Genomic DNA, 21,147 nt, shown 5'->3' with positions numbered 1-21,147 from the left:
CTTAACGGCATAACTCAAATATAGTGAGTTAAAGAGGTTCATTGCTTAATCAAGCTAAATATGCTCAATGAGAACATATTAAAAACAATCAAAAGAAATTAAGCTCCCCCTTCCAAAAATTCTTCTAAAAAAATAAAAGTAAATTAACAACTCAAGAACAAAAGGCACCAGTTTGTACATTTGTGTCCTCATTTCATCTGGTTTTTCAGCTATGCAACAATCTACTTCTGTCAAAATCATCCCAAACCGATAAATGGTGGGTTATAGCACAAAATACAAACTACAGTTAAAGAAATGAATATTATACTACAGCTGCACTACAGTATAAGAAGTACTTTAGTATGATGTTCTAAAGTTAACAAATACTATAGCACTAAGATTACTATAGTATAGAGCATACAATAGTAATGCCACAGCACTATAGCTATACCTCACTGATCTACATCAAATCTACAAGTTGGAATATACACCGGTTCACTAAGTGCCAAAGTTGATATTTCAAGATTCTTCTAAAATGGCAACCACCTTAAAGAGTAAAATCAGCTTTTGTCTGTTTTAAACATAGGTAAACATCAAATAAAAACATATCAAACAAAATAGTGATGCTTTCTGATCAGAAAAATGTCCTGGCAGCGACTCCGATTGTAAATGAAGACCCACAGATGCTCTTTCGGTTTCAGCTCAGATAAACAATTAAAATACTGATAAGTGAATTCATCCTTCGAAGTAATTCTTATAAAATATAAACAGAATAAAGAGAACAGGGAGGAAATGATCACGTTTGTAGTGTTCTAGATAAAGCATAGGCTGATGAAATAAAAGTGGAAGCTAATGCCAGAGAAAAGCCATGACAAGTTGACAAAGGAGGAATGCAAGAATGAAGAGTAGTGCAGTTACAAGTCATCCAGAAAAAAAAAAAAACGCTTATAATTCATCTTTTGGGAATTTCACCTCTTTTCCAGCAATATCCATATAACACAATCTCTTCTAGCATAGCGAAACTGTCGTGTTGTGGCGCTGTTGATGCCACGGAAAACGTAGAATTTCCAGCCTCGTGAAAAACATCCAGAAACGGAAGATGAAAGTTTACCTGTACTTTCTCATCCGCAAGGCGTCTTGATGTTCGAAGAAGGTTTTTCCTGTAACGCAAACTGGCTGATTCCTACTTCTAAAACATCTTATCATGGCACGAGAGTTTGCAATAAAATAAAACACAAGAGGAAAATTAAAAGCATAAAAAATTAAAAAATAATAACAGAACATCAAAGATCAGGAACCTTGTTTTGAAAGCCTCAGAACTAAGAAAAGACAATTTTCAAGATTTTAAATAGAATTATTATTGTTAATATATATATATATATTTTTCCCTAATGCTGCAGTAGCTAAAGTTTAGGAGGCTGGCTTCTTTAGGTCTCGTATTTGTTTGACGAGGTACGTCTTTTCGTCGTTGAACTGCTCGTCGTCTGTGCGATCCTTCTGAAAGTTGCTAAGGAAGTCGATGAGTTTCGTTTGGTTCTTCAATAGAATGTCTACGATGGGCTGCGTTTTATTTGGATTGGCCACAAACACCTGAGGAAATGCACACACGCACAAAAAAAAGGAAATGCAGAAGTTAGGAGATTATTTTTCGAGGTATGTTAATTTTTATTTAAGTCTCATGCAGTGCTATCATATGGCTTTTATAAGATTTGAAAATATAATCCAAAAGCCATATAAACCACAATTTGGTACTTTAATCATTTTGGAGCTTGACAGAGTGACTCTGTCAGAGTGAAAAACATTCCAGGATTTCTGAAAAATTCAGGTGTACCTTGAAGACATGGAAAGCCTCAAACTGAATGTTGGGGCTCTTGTCTCTCAGGAGGTTCATCATGAGCTTCAGGTTCTCTGGTTTACTGATGTACCGTGTCATGACTGTGAAGTTGTGTCTGTCCAGGAGCAGTTCACCCAGCAGCTGTCACACAACACAAACACTTGATGTTAATGACAGAATAGGCTCCAGAAGACGAAAATCAGACGGCACAACACACACCTTCAATGACTGTCTCTTGGTCACGTAGTTCTCAGAGTGAAGCAGTTTCTCGTAGTTATCAAAAACCTGAAAGATCAATATGTCAGTTTTCCAGAATTCCATGATTAAAAAGTAACAACCCCAAAAATTCATCTATTACCGCATCATAGTTCTGTTCTAAAAATTCCGCCACCAGAACCTTGTGTCTTGTGAGCAAGTCCTGTAAATAAAAAATAAATAAAACGATTGCAATTTACTATTTCATTTTACAAATCATTTAATGTGTCAAAAAAAATATATGGCACTTACTTTGAAGGTGGCAAATGCATCAGAGGCGATGTCAAATGTGGACATCTCCACGTAGCCGAAGAAATCTTTAAAGTGTTCAGAGTGGAGGACGATTTTGGCGAGAGGTTCATGCCGGATGCACTCACGCAGCATAATCCCACAATTCAGTGCCACCTGAGGGGTCTCATACCTGCCACAGCAGAAATGTCCCGTTCACACAAATTCTCAACAGAAGCAGTGTTCAGGAAAACAGAACTTCATGATTTTGGATCAATTCCATGCTAAATTTCCAAAAACACCCATCATCTCTCACCCTTTGAGCAAGATGAAAAGAACTTCCTGATGGGAGCAGAAATATTCCACCGTCGGGCTGCGGGTCCCGATCTGCCTGCGCAGGATGTTGTTGAAGATCTGACAAACATCCTTTTTACCCTGTGAACACACATAGACCAGTTATTACAATCTTTAATTAAAAGATGAAAGAGACGAGCAATAATACAGCATCCTCACCTCAAAATCAATGACCTGCAGGTTTTCCACCAGTGAGATGAGCAGGCCGCTGTTGTAGAGCTCTTGAGCCAGTTGGGCCACCGTTTCTGTGTGTGGCTCCTTATCGTTAATGCCGTACAGGATCTCCTTCATCGCCACCAGACATTTCGACACCTCCTCTGAAGCCTGACGAACACACAAAGATCACTTTTACACAAATGATCACTACCAAACATGGCCATAACAATACAACTCAAAGCGTATGGCAAAAGACCATCATTAGCTATTTATCAGCTGCTGAAAGAGCTGGAGCATAAGGGTTTTCTCCCAGGCCCTCGGAGGTTCCCAGCACTTCAAACGCTTGACTTTATCACAGGGTTGCCGAAAAGAGCCTTAGTGGGGAGGTGAAAATTAGCAAGAGGTCGGGCGGTGGAGTGATATTCCCACTTCTCCGACATCTTTCTACTCGCAGCACAAATACTAGCGATTCCAGGAACCTGAATTCTCGCTCAATGTTGGTCTAAAAAAAGATGTGTTGAAAATGAGGTTCATATACCGTTAATTGAACAACTTACTGACATGAGATTAAAATTAAATAGTGGGCAAATTTACCTTAACAGCTACTTTCACCAAGGTTATTATAGTTAACATATGTTTTAACGCCATATCAGCAACAATTGCTATATTCATGGTAACATTAACAGTATAATTTCAATACATTAACAATAATGTCACATTTTCTTAAGAAGCAATCACTATACAAAAACATACAAGTAACAACAATAGTAGTGATCGAAATCATATAGAATCTTTTGGTTTATAAACATTCTAAAATTCTTCCGGGAGAGACTTAAAAAAAAAAAAGTATTTTAGTATAGTAAAAAAAAATTATATCGGCTGCATATTCGCTGATACTGAATACAAAAATTTGACACTCTATTAAAATATGTTGTACAGTCCAAAAATTCTTACACAAGTCACAAACAGGTTTCTCTTCCCCTTTCACTAAATAGGAGTAAGTCATGAATGAACCTGGTCATATGTATTTTCAAAACAGTAATAACTTCTTTAATTTACCACTGGATTTACCTCATATAGTCTGTTATATATGCATTCATTCCATTCGCCAATTATTATTAATGCACAGTTTTAATATAGATTCTACATCAGATGCTGGGATATTACATTTTTATTTCCAACTGAAGCCACTTTATCTGCCTGTTCATTGCCAACCAATCCCATATGGCCTGGTATTCAACAACAACAACAACAACAAAAAAAGTTAAAATTTAGTTTCTTTAAAGAAACAACTTTTTCTAGTATGCTAATAATTGTAGGATCCTGAGGTTTCAAGCACTCAAGTGCTCATATGCAGGACATAGAATCTCTGCAACAAAAAAAAAACTGACATTGTTGTTCCTTTTCTATTTGTAAAACTGAGCTTTGTCCAGGGATACTCTTTGCCTAAATGTTTTGACTCGATCGCTACCGCAGCAGATACATGTCCATCTGTCTTTGATCAGTCTATGTACACTGGTACATGAGATGCTAAGCTGCATCTTATATTCAAGAAATTCTGCTGATTATTATGAGGAAGGTGCATCATAATAATATTCCAAGGCAATATAGGGCACAGATGTGTCAGTCTTATGATGTCCATATTCATTTCCTATTTCTCCAAATGGGATTTATACTTATGATATACCTAGGTCTGGCTTCATATAGGTGTAAATATTGAAGGTGGAAGACTAAAGAATATTCTGGGTTGCGTTACTTACTGCATAGCTGAGAGCCAGTGTCAAACCTCTGTTATAGTTAAAGTCATTAATAAAAAAATTATTTCCTTGAAAAAAAATATGAATATTAAATACAATAAATATACAAATCTAAATAAATAAAATAAATAAAAAGGTAAAATTACTTGATCTTGCTAGTAGCTGCTAAAGTAACATTTCACAACTATATTAAGTTTAATATGAAGTACTGAAATAACAAGATCTAAATAAAACAAATAAACTACACAGACATTTTTTTTTAAACAAAAAAACACAAGTGAAAACAGGAAATGTAAAATTATTTTAAAAAATTAAAAACAAAAAAAAAAACAGTACATCAATGACACAAAAATAACAGACATAAACAACCGCCATTCAACAAGAAAAATGCCTATAACTGAAAGCTCTTCAGAAGAAAACACAAATGTCAGTAGTCATTTATCTACAAATCATCAAAATAGGAGTTCAGGTTAAATGTAATATTTTCTCAGATGCTAATCTCAGTTTCAGACTGCATGTCCATGTTAGTCTGGTGGGCACTGCTCACAAAACTGCCAAAGGTCATTCACAGGCATTTCCTTTGCCCTACAGCAGATCATTAAAAAAAAAAAAAACACACAAGTGTGGTGAAGCACAACTGAAGTCATACAAAATGCATATCCACATTTTAAGCACATTCTACTATAGGATAAGATTATTAATGTCCACTGCAGAAACTAATTCTCAATCCGATTTACTGCACTGGTTTAAAACACTTCTTTGCCTGGGGCCAGGCTGGTTTCTCTGAGAAAGCAAATGAAAAATGCAAAAACACACTGGAAAAAAACAGCAGTGGAAAGCAGCCCGATTTAGAGGATACCACTGATGTTGTGTTTTAAAAGAGCTATATTGTGTCTTAGGTTAAAGCTGAAGAAAGATCTAGGAAACTTAAGCATCATCACTCAATAGCTAAATTCATTATGCAATCAACAGAGTTTCTGGAACTGCTGGGATTAATGCTGGAATTGAATAAAACTGTGGAGAAAAGAGTGGAAAAATAATCAGACCAGTGGACCAAGGTGAACACAGAAGGAAAAACACAAATCCACTAAACCTTTGTGCCACATTTGTGCAACGCATTTCAGTGTAAGAACATATGTAATCCATCTTAAGTATGTGCTTAATGCACTGGAACAGCACTGTCTTAAACTCATGATATTCTTTTTAGTGTAAACATGCCTCATTTGAGGCAAATTAAGCTTATAAAAGTAATAAAGTAATGCCGTACAGTCACTGTAAAGTAAACCAGAATACAATCTGCTGCATCCTTTAAAAAGAAGCAATCAGAACCAACTTGCAGGACAGCATTTTACGGTTACCTGATCTGCAAGTGTAATTCGATTATAATACCAGGGACTGTTCTCAAACTCATACCTTCTCGGTCTTCTTGTCCTGCTTGACCAGGATGGAGACGTTGTCCTTCAGGGTCTTCACAATGTCTGTGGGGTTCTTGTGAGGTTTACCGAATAGTGGCATGGTAGCAGCCGTAGACTTTAGAACCTGGAGCAAATGTAAAAAAGAAAAGACACGATTCAATAGGGCTGCACGATTATGAAATAATCATAATTGTTTATTATTCCCTTGAAATTGTAATTGCTATTATTAATTTTGATTATCAGAATTAACACTGAATGATGTTTATATAATTATTTGAAGCAACCGCAGGCCATTTTTTATGTGTAAACAAACAAGTTGAAAACACTAACTGAAAACGTTTATTGTATTTTCTATAGTATTAAGCCTCAAATGTCAACTATACATTGGATTGGTTTCTTCTTTATATACAAGAAGTTTAATTATACATGGTATTATAATGTTATACTAAAAATAAAATTAAAACAATGGAAAAACCCTTAAGATCACCTAAAGAAAAAACACATCTTAAGCATGCAGAATACCATAAGTGGACTTTGAACGATTACTTGCTGCTTTGAATGATTACGTAATTGTGTCATCGGTAATTGTAATCATGAGTAGAAATGGGTGAATGGTTTTGATTGCCCTCTTCAATTCTGACAGCAAAAAACTTGAGAAAAATTGACAACAGGCCTGTCCCATGATGGTAGTTGAACAAATTCAGAGATACATGATAAGTTTTGAGTTGACAAAACACCTATCTGACTTAGTTGGAAGCATGATGCTTATTATCAACTTTCTTTGTCAACTCAGGCTTTGATCCAGAGTTTGTGGAGCGCACGCACATGAATGTGTGACATCACTGGCAAACAGCCAATCACATGCCTTGTAACACAGAGTAAGTGTGATTCACTTCTCGCAAGAGACCCAGCAAGATTCAAAACACTTTTGCTAAAGGTTAAGAGATTTTATTTATGCTGTTAGTTTTTCTTCTATTATATATATATTATTTGATTTAAGCTTTTTCAATTTATTGAAAAACCTGTAATTGTTTTCACTTTTACTTAATTACATACTTTACTAATTACATATCACCAATAATAATTAGGACAGTAATGATCTGAAAGGCGGTTTTATTAAATAAAGTCATATATATATATATATATATATAAAACATTTAAATTGAATTATTCATTCTCAATTTGATTTAATTAAATCTGTTCATAAGCAATGCCATTTTGACAGGGTTAACAACAGAATGAAATGTCAGAGGAAATTTTAAACCACATAATGAAGGAAATATTCAATGTTTTTCCAAGAGAACCTAGTGAGACTTGTGACTGGTAATCCTGTGATCTAAGAACCTACGGAGTGTGTGTGTGTGTGTGTGTGTGTGTGTGAGAGAGACAGAGTCCTAAAGTCCACTGCTCCTGTTGGAAATTTCCTGTTCCTCCACCTGTCAGCAGCTGCCCTTTGATCAGATTCCCTTCATATTAGAGCTGCGTTTACTCAAAATAGCAAACATTATTACCAATTTACAATTAATGATTACATAAAGCGTATCTAGTTTGATCAAATGTTTTTGTTTGTTTGCTTTTTCAAATAAAGGTTCTAAGTAGAGATCGAGCGTTGTACCTTTTTTTTCGGATTAATAGGCACAGATAGTTGATTGTGGGAACTATCTGCAAAAATCCATGCCGATATTTTTTTCAGGTTGCCTCCATTGCTAGAGCGGCTGAGAAGATCCGCTGTCATTATACAGTACAAGAGCGAGAGCGGCCTGTAGAGGCTGTTTGTTTTGACGCATGCTACTGTGCGCTGAACAGAGCGGGACACAAACATCAACTAAACAGTGTGTACACATTATACTATGGTGCATGTTTTCATATCATTACCAAGTAATTAATTTGTTGACTAGATACTGCACTAGTGGAGAGAGAAGAGCAGTATGCTCATTTCAATCAACTAAAACATTTTTTTATTTTTAAATTGCTTCTGTAATAATAATGAACTAATGATAAATATATAATTAATATTAATATTTTTTTAAGTTAAGCACCATTTTAATTTTCATTCATGAATTATCCATTTGAATGATGATTGATTTATTTATATTGCCCAGTGCGGTCCAACCTAGCTATCGGTCAACCACTATTCTAAAGGGTTTTGAATTGAATTTACTATTCATACCAGTCTTTGTCTATACTCTGTCTATACGCAATCTAGGTGTGTTTAAAGACTGGGAACGACTTACAGGAATTCACTATGCAAACACTGCCAGCAATAAAACCAAGACCTGACCCACCTCAGTCATGACAAAGTCATAACTTATCTCCAGCAATGTATGCCACCCTCGTTTCCCATCACAGTATCACCTGAGCCATCAAAAGGCCCATCGCTGAGGAATGTCACATGACCACATTTATTTAGCAGTGAGTGAACGGTCTTCTGTTTGCTGTGTGACAGTGTTGGGCATAAGATTATAGAGTCCTCGTCAAAGAATAAAATAGAAGCTCTTCTTTTGTTTACTATCTGTAAATACCGCCGTCAACACCCTAGTGCAGCAAAACTACAAAACAAATGATGAAATGGAAGAACTCGCTCTGATGCACATAGACTACATAATTCATACAACGGAGAAACCCTTGCAAGAGACAGATGGGGCTGAGAAACCAGTTCGAATTACTCCAAAGAATATAAATTATTAATTTAATCATCTATTTGTCAAGACGATTACTATACAACACGAAGGCAGTGATATTATTGGTAATTAAAACAATATTATTGCACTGGAATAGGGACAAAAACTGCCAAATTCATGGAAAAGTATAACAAATGTGGGGTTGCTAATTTAGTCTAAAGTAAGCTGACGGAGTTGAATGACTGAGCTTTAAAAGTAAAGTCAACGTTTAAAAATTTGCATGTAGAAAAAATCCACATGATGTCACTCCCTGGGTATCACATATTTAGGGAATGTTCATTTTTTGTAATATAAAACATATATTATATTATGTACATTTATATTATTTAACTAAAATAAAAGATTAAAATAAAACTATGCACTACCAAAGGTTGTTAAAAAAATGTGGGACACAGCTAAACACATTTTGGTCATTTAATTAATAGTTCTAATATAACATAATATAAAATAGGTTTATTAAAAGTAAGAAACAGATCATCAATAAATTACGTAATTGTTTTGACACTGTTGTAATAGTTCTCCCATTAAAAAAGGTTTTTACATTTTTTATTAAAAAATGATTTATGGAAAGAGCATTGGACTTATTAACGTTATTCCACTATAAACCACATTGCAAAAAACGAGGTTGAACGTATGTCATTTTTAACATCAGTCGTCAGATTTGTGTGACAGAAGTTCTAAAAGCTCTCTATCAGGGAACCATCCGAAAGCTGGTGTAGAAATGTGCTGAAATGCATGCGGGATTGAAGGAACGGGCCCTCCGATGCATGATCCGCATGTGTTTGTGTTGAACCGAGTGAACGGGCCTTGCAGTAGTGATCGGTTTCAGGCCCGTTAAGTCAGTTCAACAGCAGCAGCAGAATTACAGCGTGACACTGCGCGAGCTGCTTACAGTGTAACACGCGAACAGAGCGAGAGCGTCACAGTCTAATAGAACGGAACAATGAAAGCTTTCAGACGCTGGCGGCTCGAACACTCACATCACAGACAAGACACTCTCTAGGTGCTTGCCATCAGTTACCATAAACAAACCCTACATGCGGAAAATTGGGAGTAACGTTACGTTTAGCTTATTATCGTGCGACACCAAGCTAAAAGACACGCAGCAGAAGTCTGAGAGTTCAGTGTGTTGGGGTTTACGCCAGTTCGACGTTTTCTTTGATATCAACCGAACGATTCTGTAATGTGTGAAATGTTGAATACTTACAGTGCTGCGATGTTACTGTGTCTTCTGTGGGTGTGCTAGCGCGAGCAGCTTACTGTCTATGGCAAGCAGCCGTCCCGATCACGCCAACAGACTGTGTGCGCGCGCGCGTCAGCGGAATGTGTGTGTATAGGCGAATAAAAAATTGACTGTGACTCAAACGCGCATATCTGCAAAAGACATGATGGGTTTGTAACAAACTCGCTGTGTCGAGTGGCTTTATGCGGTTATAAGGAATGATCTGGGATCGGTTCTGCGGCCGTCGGTGCCGATTCGGTCTGTGATGCGCGAGCTGATCTCAGGTCAGATGCCGCGCTGTGATTGGCGCTTCCTCCCTCACTGAGGCGAGGCGTCGTGTTACCCGGATGTGGATGTGTTCAGAGTGTATTATTAAGAGAAACTGGCTAAAATAAGTGCATGACTCATGATTTTGAATCACGACGTTTTTAAGTATCGCGTCACACACCTACCTGGACTATGGAACAACACTGTCACAGCCAAAGTCTGCGTGTGCGCAGTGTGTCGCTAAAGCACAGAGACTCTGAGTCACCGACTAACTTCTATCAGTGTTGGCGACTGCGTTAAATCTGTGCAGTTTGTACGGGTTAAATAGAAACTAATTATATTGATGGAAAAAATATTATACTGCCTTTTTTGAACATGCAATATGGTGATTTTTTTTGGAGTACAATATAAATACATATTAATATATGATTAAAACATGCAGTTCATGCATGACCTGTAGACTGGTTGTCCTGTACCTTCAATAAACAATTAAGCTACAGATGGTTTAAAATGCAGCTGCTAGAGTCTTTACCAGGGCAAGAAATTATGATAATATTACCCTAATTTTACAATCACTACACTGGCTACCTACTAAGCTCTGTATCAATTACTACTTACTTATAAAGCCATTAATGGTTTAGCTCCTGTGTCTCTAACCAATTTTCTGCTCCAGTCATTTCTGATCATATGCACATGATAATTTTTTGCATGGTTTTAACAGAAGCCATTCTCATTTTGGTCTATTTGCTTCTCTGTTACTGCTACAGGATGAGAATCTAGGTAACTAGGAATAACACAAGTGTCAGTCTGGATCCAGCCCTTATGCACATCTGAGATTGCTGAACATATGAGAAGAGAAGATGCCAACCCTCCGAGGACCTCAGGACAATGACGGCAAGCCTGAGCCAAAATACAAAACTACAAAAGTTTGATCACTACATATACTGTTACGGACCTGCCGCTGCACGTAACAATACTCATTGCTGTTAATAGTGTTCACCGTCTGTACATGTCTTTAACTAACTGCATGATTTTCTTTCTGTACATTTCTGCCAACTGGACATCACCTTGGCATCCCTGATAAGCTTCCCCTAAATGTAATGTAGAAACTTTCATTTTCTGTGAAGCTGCTTTTCACAATAAAAATTGTTGCGAAGTTCTATACAAATAAATGTGAAATAAAGAGATGCTTTTTCCTTGACAAATCTGAGCCAACAAAAGAGGATAAATCGTTTCAGTGAAGTTTATTTTACCCGAAGCATTTTAAATCCATTCATCCCATACATCCTCTTAGATACATATTTACACATATACGAGTCATAATACAGGAAAATATTTTAATTTCAAATGAAAATACAGAGAGATAAAACTAACATGCAGCAATGTGCCATATAAAATCTTAAATTAACAATGACTTTTTGTATTGCTGAACATGTTAAAAAGACAGTTATGGGGACAAAACATTTAAGCACAGAAAAGCCGTGGTGATCAAAAATGGCAGAAATCATGGTAGCTTCTTCCTTGATTAAATCTGATTTGAGAAATATTGATATCGATTAACTCTGCTTTATCAAGAAATACTTATTTAACAAAAGGTTCTGACCATAAACAGAAGTAAAAAAAAAAAAAAAAAAGTGATGGTTACAACATGCCAATTATCCCTTTCCAGACATGACATTTTGAACGAGCCAAATAAACAATCTGTGGTGACAAAATAGATTACAAAATCTATTGTATGTTGTTTCTGGAAAATTATAATAATTGTACACAAATGGTGCAGAACAGTTAAGTCACAAATACTACAAAATACAATGAAATTCATTTCATTTTTATGACAACAACAGTAGTCATAATATACAATATGTATATATATATATATATATTTGAAAAACATGAGATAAAATGTTAAATCTGTACAAATCTTCTTTTATAGGAAATAATTTAAACTATACAGCTGTTTTATTAATGCATACAGTGAATAACAGGACTTTACACCAGGCATAACCTCAAGAATCTTTATCGTATAAAACAGTTTCATTGTCTTGCGGCTACAAACTTAAGATGCCAACAAAGTCAGACATTGCAAAAAGACACCAATATTCTCAACAAGATTTATAAAACCAGTGGACGCTCATGTGGTCGTACATTAAAGTTGAAGGAGAATCCTTTTTATGTATATTTAAAGACTTTTAAAACGGCAGGCAGCTTTGATGATAATGCCGAATCGACCAAGAGCCCTTTTCGCTTTCAATCTCTGAGGAAACGCATGCAGACGTGAAACAAACAGCATCACGCTGATACTTTCAAAGTAAAGTCACATTTGAATGGGGAACAGAAGACACTTTTTCTCTCTCTCTTATGAAGGAGAAAAGGTTGAGAAAGTGTGACGCTCTATATAAAATATCCTGAATAGTGCATACTGACTGCAGAGGTCAATTCCTTTCACGGCTGATGAAGTTAATTACGATACAGTACAGAGACTCGAGGAGCTTCAGTAGAAAGTGCAGTGTGTAGAGGCTGTCACAAGGCTTCAGGCTTTGATGTCCGAGAAGCTTGTGTAGGTTTCACTGCAGCTGGAGGACGTGCTGAGGTTTCCAGATCCACTGCCTTCTGTGAGGAAACACACACACTTATTTTAGCTGAAATACTCATTCATAATTTGAAGATTTCAGGACAGATTTATTGTGTGGTGGATGTGTGTTACCGGAGCTGTCGAGCGATTGAGAAGATTTGGATTCTCCGATGAGAGTGAGCAGGTTTGCAGCAGGGACCCAGCCCTCCTTATCGGTCCGCAGGTTATGTACAAACCTGAATCAGCATAAAAACATTCATATCACACCAGCCTCTGCTTACATTTGCTAATTTAGTCATCTTAAAACATAAAAGTGAGTATGAAAGTTATTGTCTCTCAAAAGGAGTGTTTTTTTGACCTTGCATGCATGTCAACCTGTTGCTGGGGACTCCCAAAACCAAAATATGAACCTTTCATAACCCATAATAGGGGCACTTGAAAATGTATAAATTAGAATTTAATAATAGAAATAAAATAATACTATAATGTTTGATTTCAATTGCTGATTTATTGAAACTTACAAAAGGATCATCTGTTTATGGAGTCATAGTGGTTTGCAATGTGCTACATGAGGAGGAGTAAATGGCGACAGAATTGTCATAATATTTACATAATCCTGAATGTGTGAATCTTACCAGCGTCCATCGTCTCCCTCTCTCACCAGCTGCACTGTGTCTCCACTCTTAACCGTCAGCTCCTGTGTGCCGCTTTTGTCATGGTCAGCAACAACCACGTACCTGCCCGGAGACTACATGCACAAACAAACACCATCAGTGGGCAAACTAAAGATTTCTGCAAACTAACATGGATGGTACACAAGAAGTCATTACGCTGGGCCACAATGACTCACCAGTTTTCTCCCTCCCTCATCCTCAGGATCAGAGTTCATGGGATCCTCGGCACTCGAGTAACCATCGTTCTTCTCAGACGCATCCACAGGGTGCACTGCCTCGGTGAAGTCTTGTGGAAGAGAGGACAAGTGAGACCGATGTGCCGTTTGGATTATGGTGAGAATGAAAGAGAGGGATAAGTGGTGCACCACAAAGATGGTGTGTGTGAGGAAGGTGAAAAAGAGACAGGCTCTGTTTCAAAATCTAGTTAGCTATTTTGCAGCATGCTAAACAGCTACACAAGCAATAATGCACCACATCAACACAACTGTGTGTGTGTGTGTGTACTGAGCTAACAGGAAGAGCTGTTTGTGTTTTATGTTCAGACAGCCATGACTCCAATGGTTTTGATGACAGTTTGTTAAGAGGCCATATGACATTCGCAAATCATACAAAACATGTTTATGGAGAGATACATAAACATTTTTAGATATGAATCAGTGGATAATTATGGAGCCTGGAAGAGTGTTTGGTAGAAAGGGTTCTGTGGTTTTAGAGTCATAAAAGTGAATCCAGAACTAGCACCGCAAACCAGCAGAAAGGAACCAAAACCAGACACTCATGCCGCGTTAAACGCAAGTGATTCCAAACCAAGGCAAGTGCAAGATGATATTCTTGCACATATTGACACATTCTGGTTTATAAATGTACAAAAGTAGAAATACAGTATTTAGAGGAATAGTTCACCAGAAAATCAAAAGATTCTGTCAGCATTTACTCACCCTCATGTTGTCCCAAAGCTGTGTGACTTTTTGTTTTGTGGAAACAAAAGACTTTTCAGTGCAATCTTTTCGATGTAATTACTACAAATGGGGACTGAATCTTTCAACTCTGAATGGGGTGAAAAAGTATAAAATAAAAGCAAAATCTCCTAAACCGCTTTGATTGAGAAACCGGTTATTTTACTGAAAATCTTAAGACAGTAGCTGTAGTTATCAGTCCAATTTGTAAATATATCATTCTTTTGGGTTGGATCGTTTCAAATAAACTGACTGATTTGGTTCACAAACCAGTTTGAATGAGTCATTGATGAATCGGATTGAACTGGTTCTCAAGTTCAATTCACTGAATCAAGGATCTGATTGCAATGATTCTCAAGTTAAAATCTCACCAGAGAGAAAGAAACCGGTCAGTCAATAACAATGATCTTATTTTAAATTTGGATTTTATATTCATCTTTGAAGCTTGAATGCTTTAGTCTCCATTCAGCACAAATACATGTACAGTAAAACAGCAACCAGTAAATTGTAGAAAAATTTCTCCATTTGTGTTCCACTGAAGAAAGTCACACAGATTTGGAACACCACGAGTGTGAGTAAATAAAGAGGATTCATTTTCAGTGAACTGTTCCTTTAAGAGATTATCTGCTCATTCTCTCTCCTGTAACAATTATAAGATATGAACTGGGCTGGTTTCACATTCTCCCACAGTAAAGAGCAGTTTAGATCGACAGCAGTAACTTATTGTGCAGTTATGTCAAAGAGATGCCATTTTAGCACCATGATTTATCCCGCAAACCACCAATTACAGTGCAATAATATCACACCCCGTGGTCAGTGTTTGCCAGTCTGTTTGGAAGTTCACTGTGAGGAAGCAATAAAGACAAAGTTCATTCCCACACCAGGCATCTAGTTACCTCTCCTTTTATTCAGCAACAGACTAGAAGCGCTCAGCCATTTCACTCGAGTATTATAAAGAGAGATGTGGGGACCTGCGTCTAAGGGAGAGGCAGCCGATAAGATTTCAAAGACTCCCATCGATTTAGTAACCAACCACCCCACAGATCGCTTTTAATAAAGTCAGATTGTTTGGAATGTGAAAGATTAAAGAGACAGTCAACAGAAAAAAATTAAATTCTGTCATCATTTATTAACTTTCATGTTGTTCTAAACCTGTATAAAGTTTCTTTTTTTCTGAAAAAATATATTAAAAAATGTTAGTAATTAAAGAGTTCCATTTCCCATTGACTTCTATTGCATGGACAAAAAAATACAATGGAAGTCAATGAGAAATGAAACTCTTTGGTTATCAAGAATCTTCAAAATATCAAAGATGAATACACAATGACTGAATTATCTAACTATGCCTTTAAAGTCTAATATGGAAGTGTTTTTTTTTTTTATTAATGTAAGCCTATGTATGGAAGATGGAGGAACATAATATATGGAGGTGAAATAAAATTTGTTGAAAATAAATGATTTGGAACGCTGGTCATGGCTGATGCTGGAGGAGGCAAAGCTGGGAGGTTTTAGGGGACAGTGTACCTCTGAAGCCAAACGGTGTAGGATCACTCTTAATCTCATGTCTTTTAGTTTTGAGGTCAGGACTATGGGGGGACGATCCTGGCAGCCATAGCAAAGAGTGAGAAAGAAAAGGATAAGAGGACAAAAATCAGGAACGAAGAACGAGAACGTCTATAATAGGGTTAAAGGAAAGATTCTTAAATATTCTTCTACAGGATGAAAGCCTCTAAAAGGCAACATGTCTGGTAAAGTCCTACACTGTGCCTTAACCATCTGCAATGAGATAAAATTGATGAAGGTTTTTGGAAATCAAACTGGCACAAAATCTCACTCTCATAACCACGTATTAAATAAATATACAGTTATGAGAGGAAGTAAAGAAATGCTTTCAATGTGGACAAATTATTGTTCCTGGTTGTTACACACCTGGTTAAGGCACAGTAAATAGCACTTAAAGCTGCAGTAGGTAACTTTTGTAAAAAATATATTTTTTTTAAATATTTGTTAAACCTGACATTATGTCCTGACAGTAGAATATGAGACAGATAATCTGTGGAAAAAAATCAAGCTCCTCTGGCTCCTCCCAGTGTCCTATTGCCATTTGCAGAAATTCATCCGCTCCAGGTAAGAAACAACCAATCAGAGCTGCAGTCCGTAACTTTGTTTGTGTTCAAAATTTAGAAAAATTTATATAATAAGTGAGTACACCATGAATCCATTTTCCAAACCTTGTTTTGGGCTTGTCATGAATCACTAGGGTGCACCTATAATAAGTGTTTATATTCGGACTATTTTAGATTGCTTCGGGGGAACTGCGGCGGAGTAACCCAGTACCTTTGTGATTCTTCATAGACATAAACAGAGAGAAGTAGTTCCTCCGCTACGATGTTCTTCCGCAAGACACAAGTTCTGTTTATTAACCGCTAGAGCGTCAAAAGTTCCCTACCGCAGCTTTAAGAAGTGAATATTCTAAACTGTAATATTGCCAAGATTGAACTATGACGTTAATCTGCTCTAGTGTATTCTGAGACTACAGTTTACCTGGAGTGCAGAGAGTGACCATGGGTAGTGTTAGGCTTTTACCACCAGAGGGCTCTGCAGTGGGGGTCAAGCCAAATCTTAGTCTACTGTATGTTCCAAGTTAAACATTTACAATTTATCCAGTGCCACTAAGATTTCTGCTAAATTGACTGTAGTTAAATTAATATTTTTTTTTTTACAAAACATTCTTTTATCATAATGTTTTTTTTTTAGGAGTGTTTAATCAGTATGCAGTCACCCCGTTTTAAAAGTATGACATATTCCTGTGTAAAGCTGGGAGCCTTCCTGCTGTACCTTTTTGACTCTTGAGGTTACTGAAGCCCTGCAGTGTAAAACGTTTTTTAGCCACTGCGGCTCTCTCAGTGGTGGGACTGGTGACAGTCTCGTCTATTCTCCACAGAGACGGGAAGAGAGAAAGAGGAAGGGGGAATAACGAAAGACGTTACAGGTTTAGTTAGGAAAAAGAAACACGGGAAAATCACAGAAATTCACAGTCTTAGCAGCAAAGGGAAAGACAGCAGCATTCTGAATTGTGGGACGTATTTAGGAAAACATTAGTCTGGGGTTTTCTTCGACTAACTGGTTTCAGATTTGTTGTGTGCAATATCAGAAAAACAGCCTTACAACATTTTTTGACCATAGTGTGTGTAGTGAGACATATGTGTGTATATTTTTCAGATGAATGTGTATGTGTATATGTGTATACTGAGAAGATGGCTGTACTGTGATCTGCTGTGGGTTCAGTTTTCTTCTCTTCTCCTTTCTTGAGGGTGGTCTTGAAGGGGCTCTGGTTTAGGCCGGTGCCGGTGGGAGTTAACTGTGAGGTCGGATCTGAGCTCTTCTGCTGGCTCGCCTCTGAAAAACAACAGTATATATATATAACCTTATATAAATAAAACTGATAAGCTTGTAATTTCTATATTTTCATTGTTTCTGAAAACTCTTATTTGATCAAAAATACAGTTAAAACAGTAATCTAGTAAAACAATTAATAATAAAAAAATGATATTTTATATCTATTTTAATATGTAATTTATTCCTGTATCGCAAACATGAATTTACAGAATGATTATTCCAGTCTTAAGTGTCACATGATCCTTCAGAAATTATTCTGATATGTTGATTTGCTGCTCAAGAACCGTTTCTTAGTTATTATTCATGTTGAAAACAGCTTACTGTAACATTATTTACTGATACATTTAATCCTTGCTAAATAAAAAAATAATTTCTTTCATAATATTTTTTTTTGTATATCGATTCATTTCACCTCTGTAGGCATTTAGTTGTCCAGTTAGAACCTTCCGGATCTCATTCACCCATGCCGTTTTGATTTCTGGTGTCGACGCCTGAAAATAACCAATAAAATTATATAATAAAAATGATATGATATAGTAAACTAAATTATTTACATTCAATGCTATTTAAACATAGGAAATATTAAGGACTATTTTTTTATACCTGTACAATATACACCTCCTCTCGAGAATTACACCAGATCTCAAACTTTTTGTTGTCTCCTTTCGGGTTTTCAGTAATACCTACAGCACTCATCTGTCAGAAAAAGAAAAAAAAAAAAATCTAAAATAAAATTATAAATCTCAGAAACCTGATATTCTCCATCCTTAATTTACATGGAAATATATCAGTTTCCCTGAATGGAACTTAATTTACACAAGACTAAACACACATTAAAAATGCAGATTTTCTGGGTTAGACTAAAAGAAAAAATATGAAATCTTCCCTGGTAATATCTAACCTATATTTATAACCACTCTACCACTTCATCTTAAAGGAGTGGACCCATTTCAATGTCATTCATGAAAAGGAACTACTTTAATATTCAGTACTCACATTGAGTAAGTGTTTGAAGCTGTATGAAGGTGCTTTCTCATAACCCTCTCCGTTCTCCTCTCGTTTCTTACAGAAGAGCAGAGCCTTCTCGTGCAGGAACAGGTGTCTCTGCATGGGCTTGAAGCGAGCCAGGTCTTTGACCTTCACGTGACCCTTCTTGTGCTCCGTCCACACGCTGAACGACCCCTGCATCATCAGACGGCCCAGATCACCGAGGTTGCCCTGGAAGCACAGGTCAGAGGTCAACAGCTGCTCCAAAGGCAACTTGCATTATTGGGAACTATTTTAATTCAAAGTGAATATTTAGTTTCACAGCATGAGTAAACATCATCTTTACTTCATATCCAGTGATGGCGATAAGGTGCATGGAGTCATTCACAGCTTTCAGGATGCCTAGAATAGACGAGAGCGCCTCCTGCAGGTAATGCTCGCCCTCACAGCCTTTACTGTACTTAAGCAGTTCCTGATAGAAACACACAGAGCTTACGTCAGTGAGAGCTACAAATATGAGTTACATATCTGCACGAGTAATCTGAGTCTAGTTTACCTTCAGTAAGAGCTGGTATTTGGTTATTCTCTGCACAGGTTTGAGTAGGTATGAGTCCAAACCAAGCTTATGTTCCAGTTTCTTTTGACATTCCTGAAAACAGTACACAAATTATTATTATTATTTTTTTATTATTATTATTTTAAAATCAGTCGGTCAATCATTTCTGTTTACTTATTTAATTTTTTTTTTTTTTTTTATATATTTAGAAGCTTAGTATTATTAATAATAATGTTCAAAAGTTTGGAGTCTGTCATTTCTTTAAGAAATGAATGTGTTTATTTAGCAAGTGCACATTGAATGCTGTTCTTTAGAACTGAATCCTGAAAAATTATGATGATAATAAATATAATTATAATAAATATGACAGGAATGATTGCTGAAAGATCGTGTGACATTGAAGACTGGAGTAATGGCTGCTGAAAATTAAGCTTTGCAATCATGAGAATAAATTACATTTTAAAATGGATTAAAAAAGTACTTTTAAATGGCAATAATACAGTATTTCATCATTTTTTTATTAAAAAAAAAATGTATTCAAATATATACATATTTAATTATACTGTATATATCGGGTGTATATATGATCCCTTATAATATGATCCCTAAATTACAGAAAGAAATGTGTGCTTATATGTAATGTCTAAGAGCATATCTAGTGTCTTGTAAAGTAAGATGACCTGGAAGAAAGCGCAGTCAGAGCACTGTCTCCAAAGAGACTCTGAGCGAGGCTTGTTCTGACAGTACTTCTCGTAGATCTGCAGATCCGTCATCTGAGAAACATGAAAAAGATGTTTGCATAATCTATTCAGTGATGTGTTCAATCAGAACAGCACAAGATGTACAATCTGACTCACTCTCTCTAAGAAACACCGCCCCACAAGCTCAGGATAGTCTGTGTACGTTTCCAGTTCACAAAGAAAAGTCCTGGAGAGGGAATATATGGAAAATAAGAGGCGCTTTAGCTTTATAACACTACACCAGCAGAAGCGAAAGCAAACACAGAGAGGGTTCACTCACTTCTTGTGGAACTGGTATATCTCAGGCATGTTGCCAAAGAGGACGTCCTTCTTGTGAAGCAGTGTATTAGGGATGAGATGAGCCATGGCAGGATTGTCCATTTCTGCTCCATAACCCTAAACACAAATTAATCGGTCAAGTCAAATGTACAAAAAAAGAAAGAAAAAAGAAAAAGAAATCTTAAACCATAACCAGGACTGATCTGACCTCTAGAGGTGATGGATGTCAGGGACTCACCTCCAGCACACACAGTAGCTCCTCCACATACGCTCGCTCCGTCTCCAGCAGCTCGTTCATCACATGCCTGTAAGCGATGGACATTAATATTACACATTATCAGTAGGGAAACAATTATAGCTGATTTTCCTCTAAGTCCTGCCTGACCGTCTGAGCACAGCAAAGTTCTCCTCTTCATCAGAGACAGACGGGTGTCTGCTGTCCTCATTCTGTAAGGGCATCTCTTCCTGCACATATAAACAACTCTGCATTAGTGTCACGCAAATATGGTCAAACTAACTTAATAATAAAATAAAAAAACAACAATAAATTGTCAATATGAAAATCATAAAAAATTAAGATTAAACAATCTATTTTTTAACCAATAAAACATGTTTCTAAAGTTTTTCTTTGTGCCAAAATTAGTCATATTTCCACTTTCTCTGACCTTGAGACCCATATAACAGAAGAAAAATTTGCTTCAATCCTGTTATGGTCGATTAAAAACAAGCTTAATTGCAAAAAATGCATATGTTTAGGGCCAATGTAGCCACTGTAGCTTTAACTATCAATATCAAAGCAATTGTATAAATATTATTGCGTATACATCGTATAAGGC

The 21,147-nt window shown here is 36.5% G+C and overlaps 2 protein-coding genes across 9 annotated transcripts in view; both read right to left on the bottom strand.

Moving 5' to 3' along the window:
* Nucleotides 1-133: 133 nt before the first annotated feature.
* Nucleotides 134-10,207, bottom strand: LOC113066027 (calcium-binding protein 39-like). The gene is made up of 9 exons (XM_026237633.1): nucleotides 9,867-10,207; nucleotides 5,977-6,102; nucleotides 2,810-2,974; nucleotides 2,613-2,731; nucleotides 2,321-2,489; nucleotides 2,172-2,231; nucleotides 2,033-2,098; nucleotides 1,811-1,954; nucleotides 134-1,569 (listed from the first exon to the last, which is right to left on the bottom strand). Exons 2-9 carry the CDS (start codon nucleotides 6,076-6,078, stop codon nucleotides 1,390-1,392), a joined length of 1,005 nt encoding a protein of 334 aa, XP_026093418.1. The 5' UTR covers nucleotides 6,079-6,102; nucleotides 9,867-10,207; the 3' UTR covers nucleotides 134-1,389.
* A 1,166-nt stretch (nucleotides 10,208-11,373) lies between these two features.
* LOC113065534 (guanine nucleotide exchange factor DBS-like) overlaps nucleotides 11,374-21,147 on the bottom strand; it is a 55,391-nt gene continuing 45,617 nt past the window's right edge. For 5 of the 8 annotated variants that reach the window (XM_026237061.1, XM_026236886.1, XM_026237140.1 and 2 more), the window contains 18 exons: nucleotides 20,697-20,776; nucleotides 20,550-20,616; nucleotides 20,313-20,428; nucleotides 20,150-20,219; nucleotides 19,973-20,065; nucleotides 19,293-19,385; nucleotides 19,083-19,208; nucleotides 18,746-18,967; nucleotides 18,353-18,445; nucleotides 18,162-18,240; nucleotides 17,618-17,749; nucleotides 17,189-17,281; nucleotides 16,895-16,948; nucleotides 15,875-15,952; nucleotides 13,571-13,680; nucleotides 13,356-13,468; nucleotides 12,853-12,956; nucleotides 11,374-12,758 (listed from right to left, as the gene is read on the bottom strand). In XM_026237061.1, the coding sequence (XP_026092846.1) occupies nucleotides 12,679-12,758; nucleotides 12,853-12,956; nucleotides 13,356-13,468; nucleotides 13,571-13,680; nucleotides 15,875-15,952; nucleotides 16,895-16,948; nucleotides 17,189-17,281; nucleotides 17,618-17,749; nucleotides 18,162-18,240; nucleotides 18,353-18,445; nucleotides 18,746-18,967; nucleotides 19,083-19,208; nucleotides 19,293-19,385; nucleotides 19,973-20,065; nucleotides 20,150-20,219; nucleotides 20,313-20,428; nucleotides 20,550-20,616; nucleotides 20,697-20,776 (1,803 nt within the window). In that variant the 3' untranslated portion in view covers nucleotides 11,374-12,678. Of the gene's footprint in view, nucleotides 12,759-12,852; nucleotides 12,957-13,355; nucleotides 13,469-13,570; nucleotides 13,681-15,246; nucleotides 15,328-15,874; nucleotides 15,953-16,894; nucleotides 16,949-17,188; nucleotides 17,282-17,617; nucleotides 17,750-18,161; nucleotides 18,241-18,352; nucleotides 18,446-18,745; nucleotides 18,968-19,082; nucleotides 19,209-19,292; nucleotides 19,386-19,972; nucleotides 20,066-20,149; nucleotides 20,220-20,312; nucleotides 20,429-20,549; nucleotides 20,617-20,696; nucleotides 20,777-21,147 lie in introns of all 8 variants that reach the window. The other 3 variants (XM_026236972.1, XM_026237222.1, XM_026237373.1) reach the window with 3 other exon arrangements.

Source organism: Carassius auratus, chromosome 1, assembly GCF_003368295.1.
Source record: "Carassius auratus strain Wakin chromosome 1, ASM336829v1, whole genome shotgun sequence".
Taxonomy (NCBI): domain Eukaryota; kingdom Metazoa; phylum Chordata; class Actinopteri; order Cypriniformes; family Cyprinidae; genus Carassius; species Carassius auratus.
Note: the sequence above shows the minus strand (reverse complement) of the source record. Positions and strands in the feature narration are given on the sequence as shown.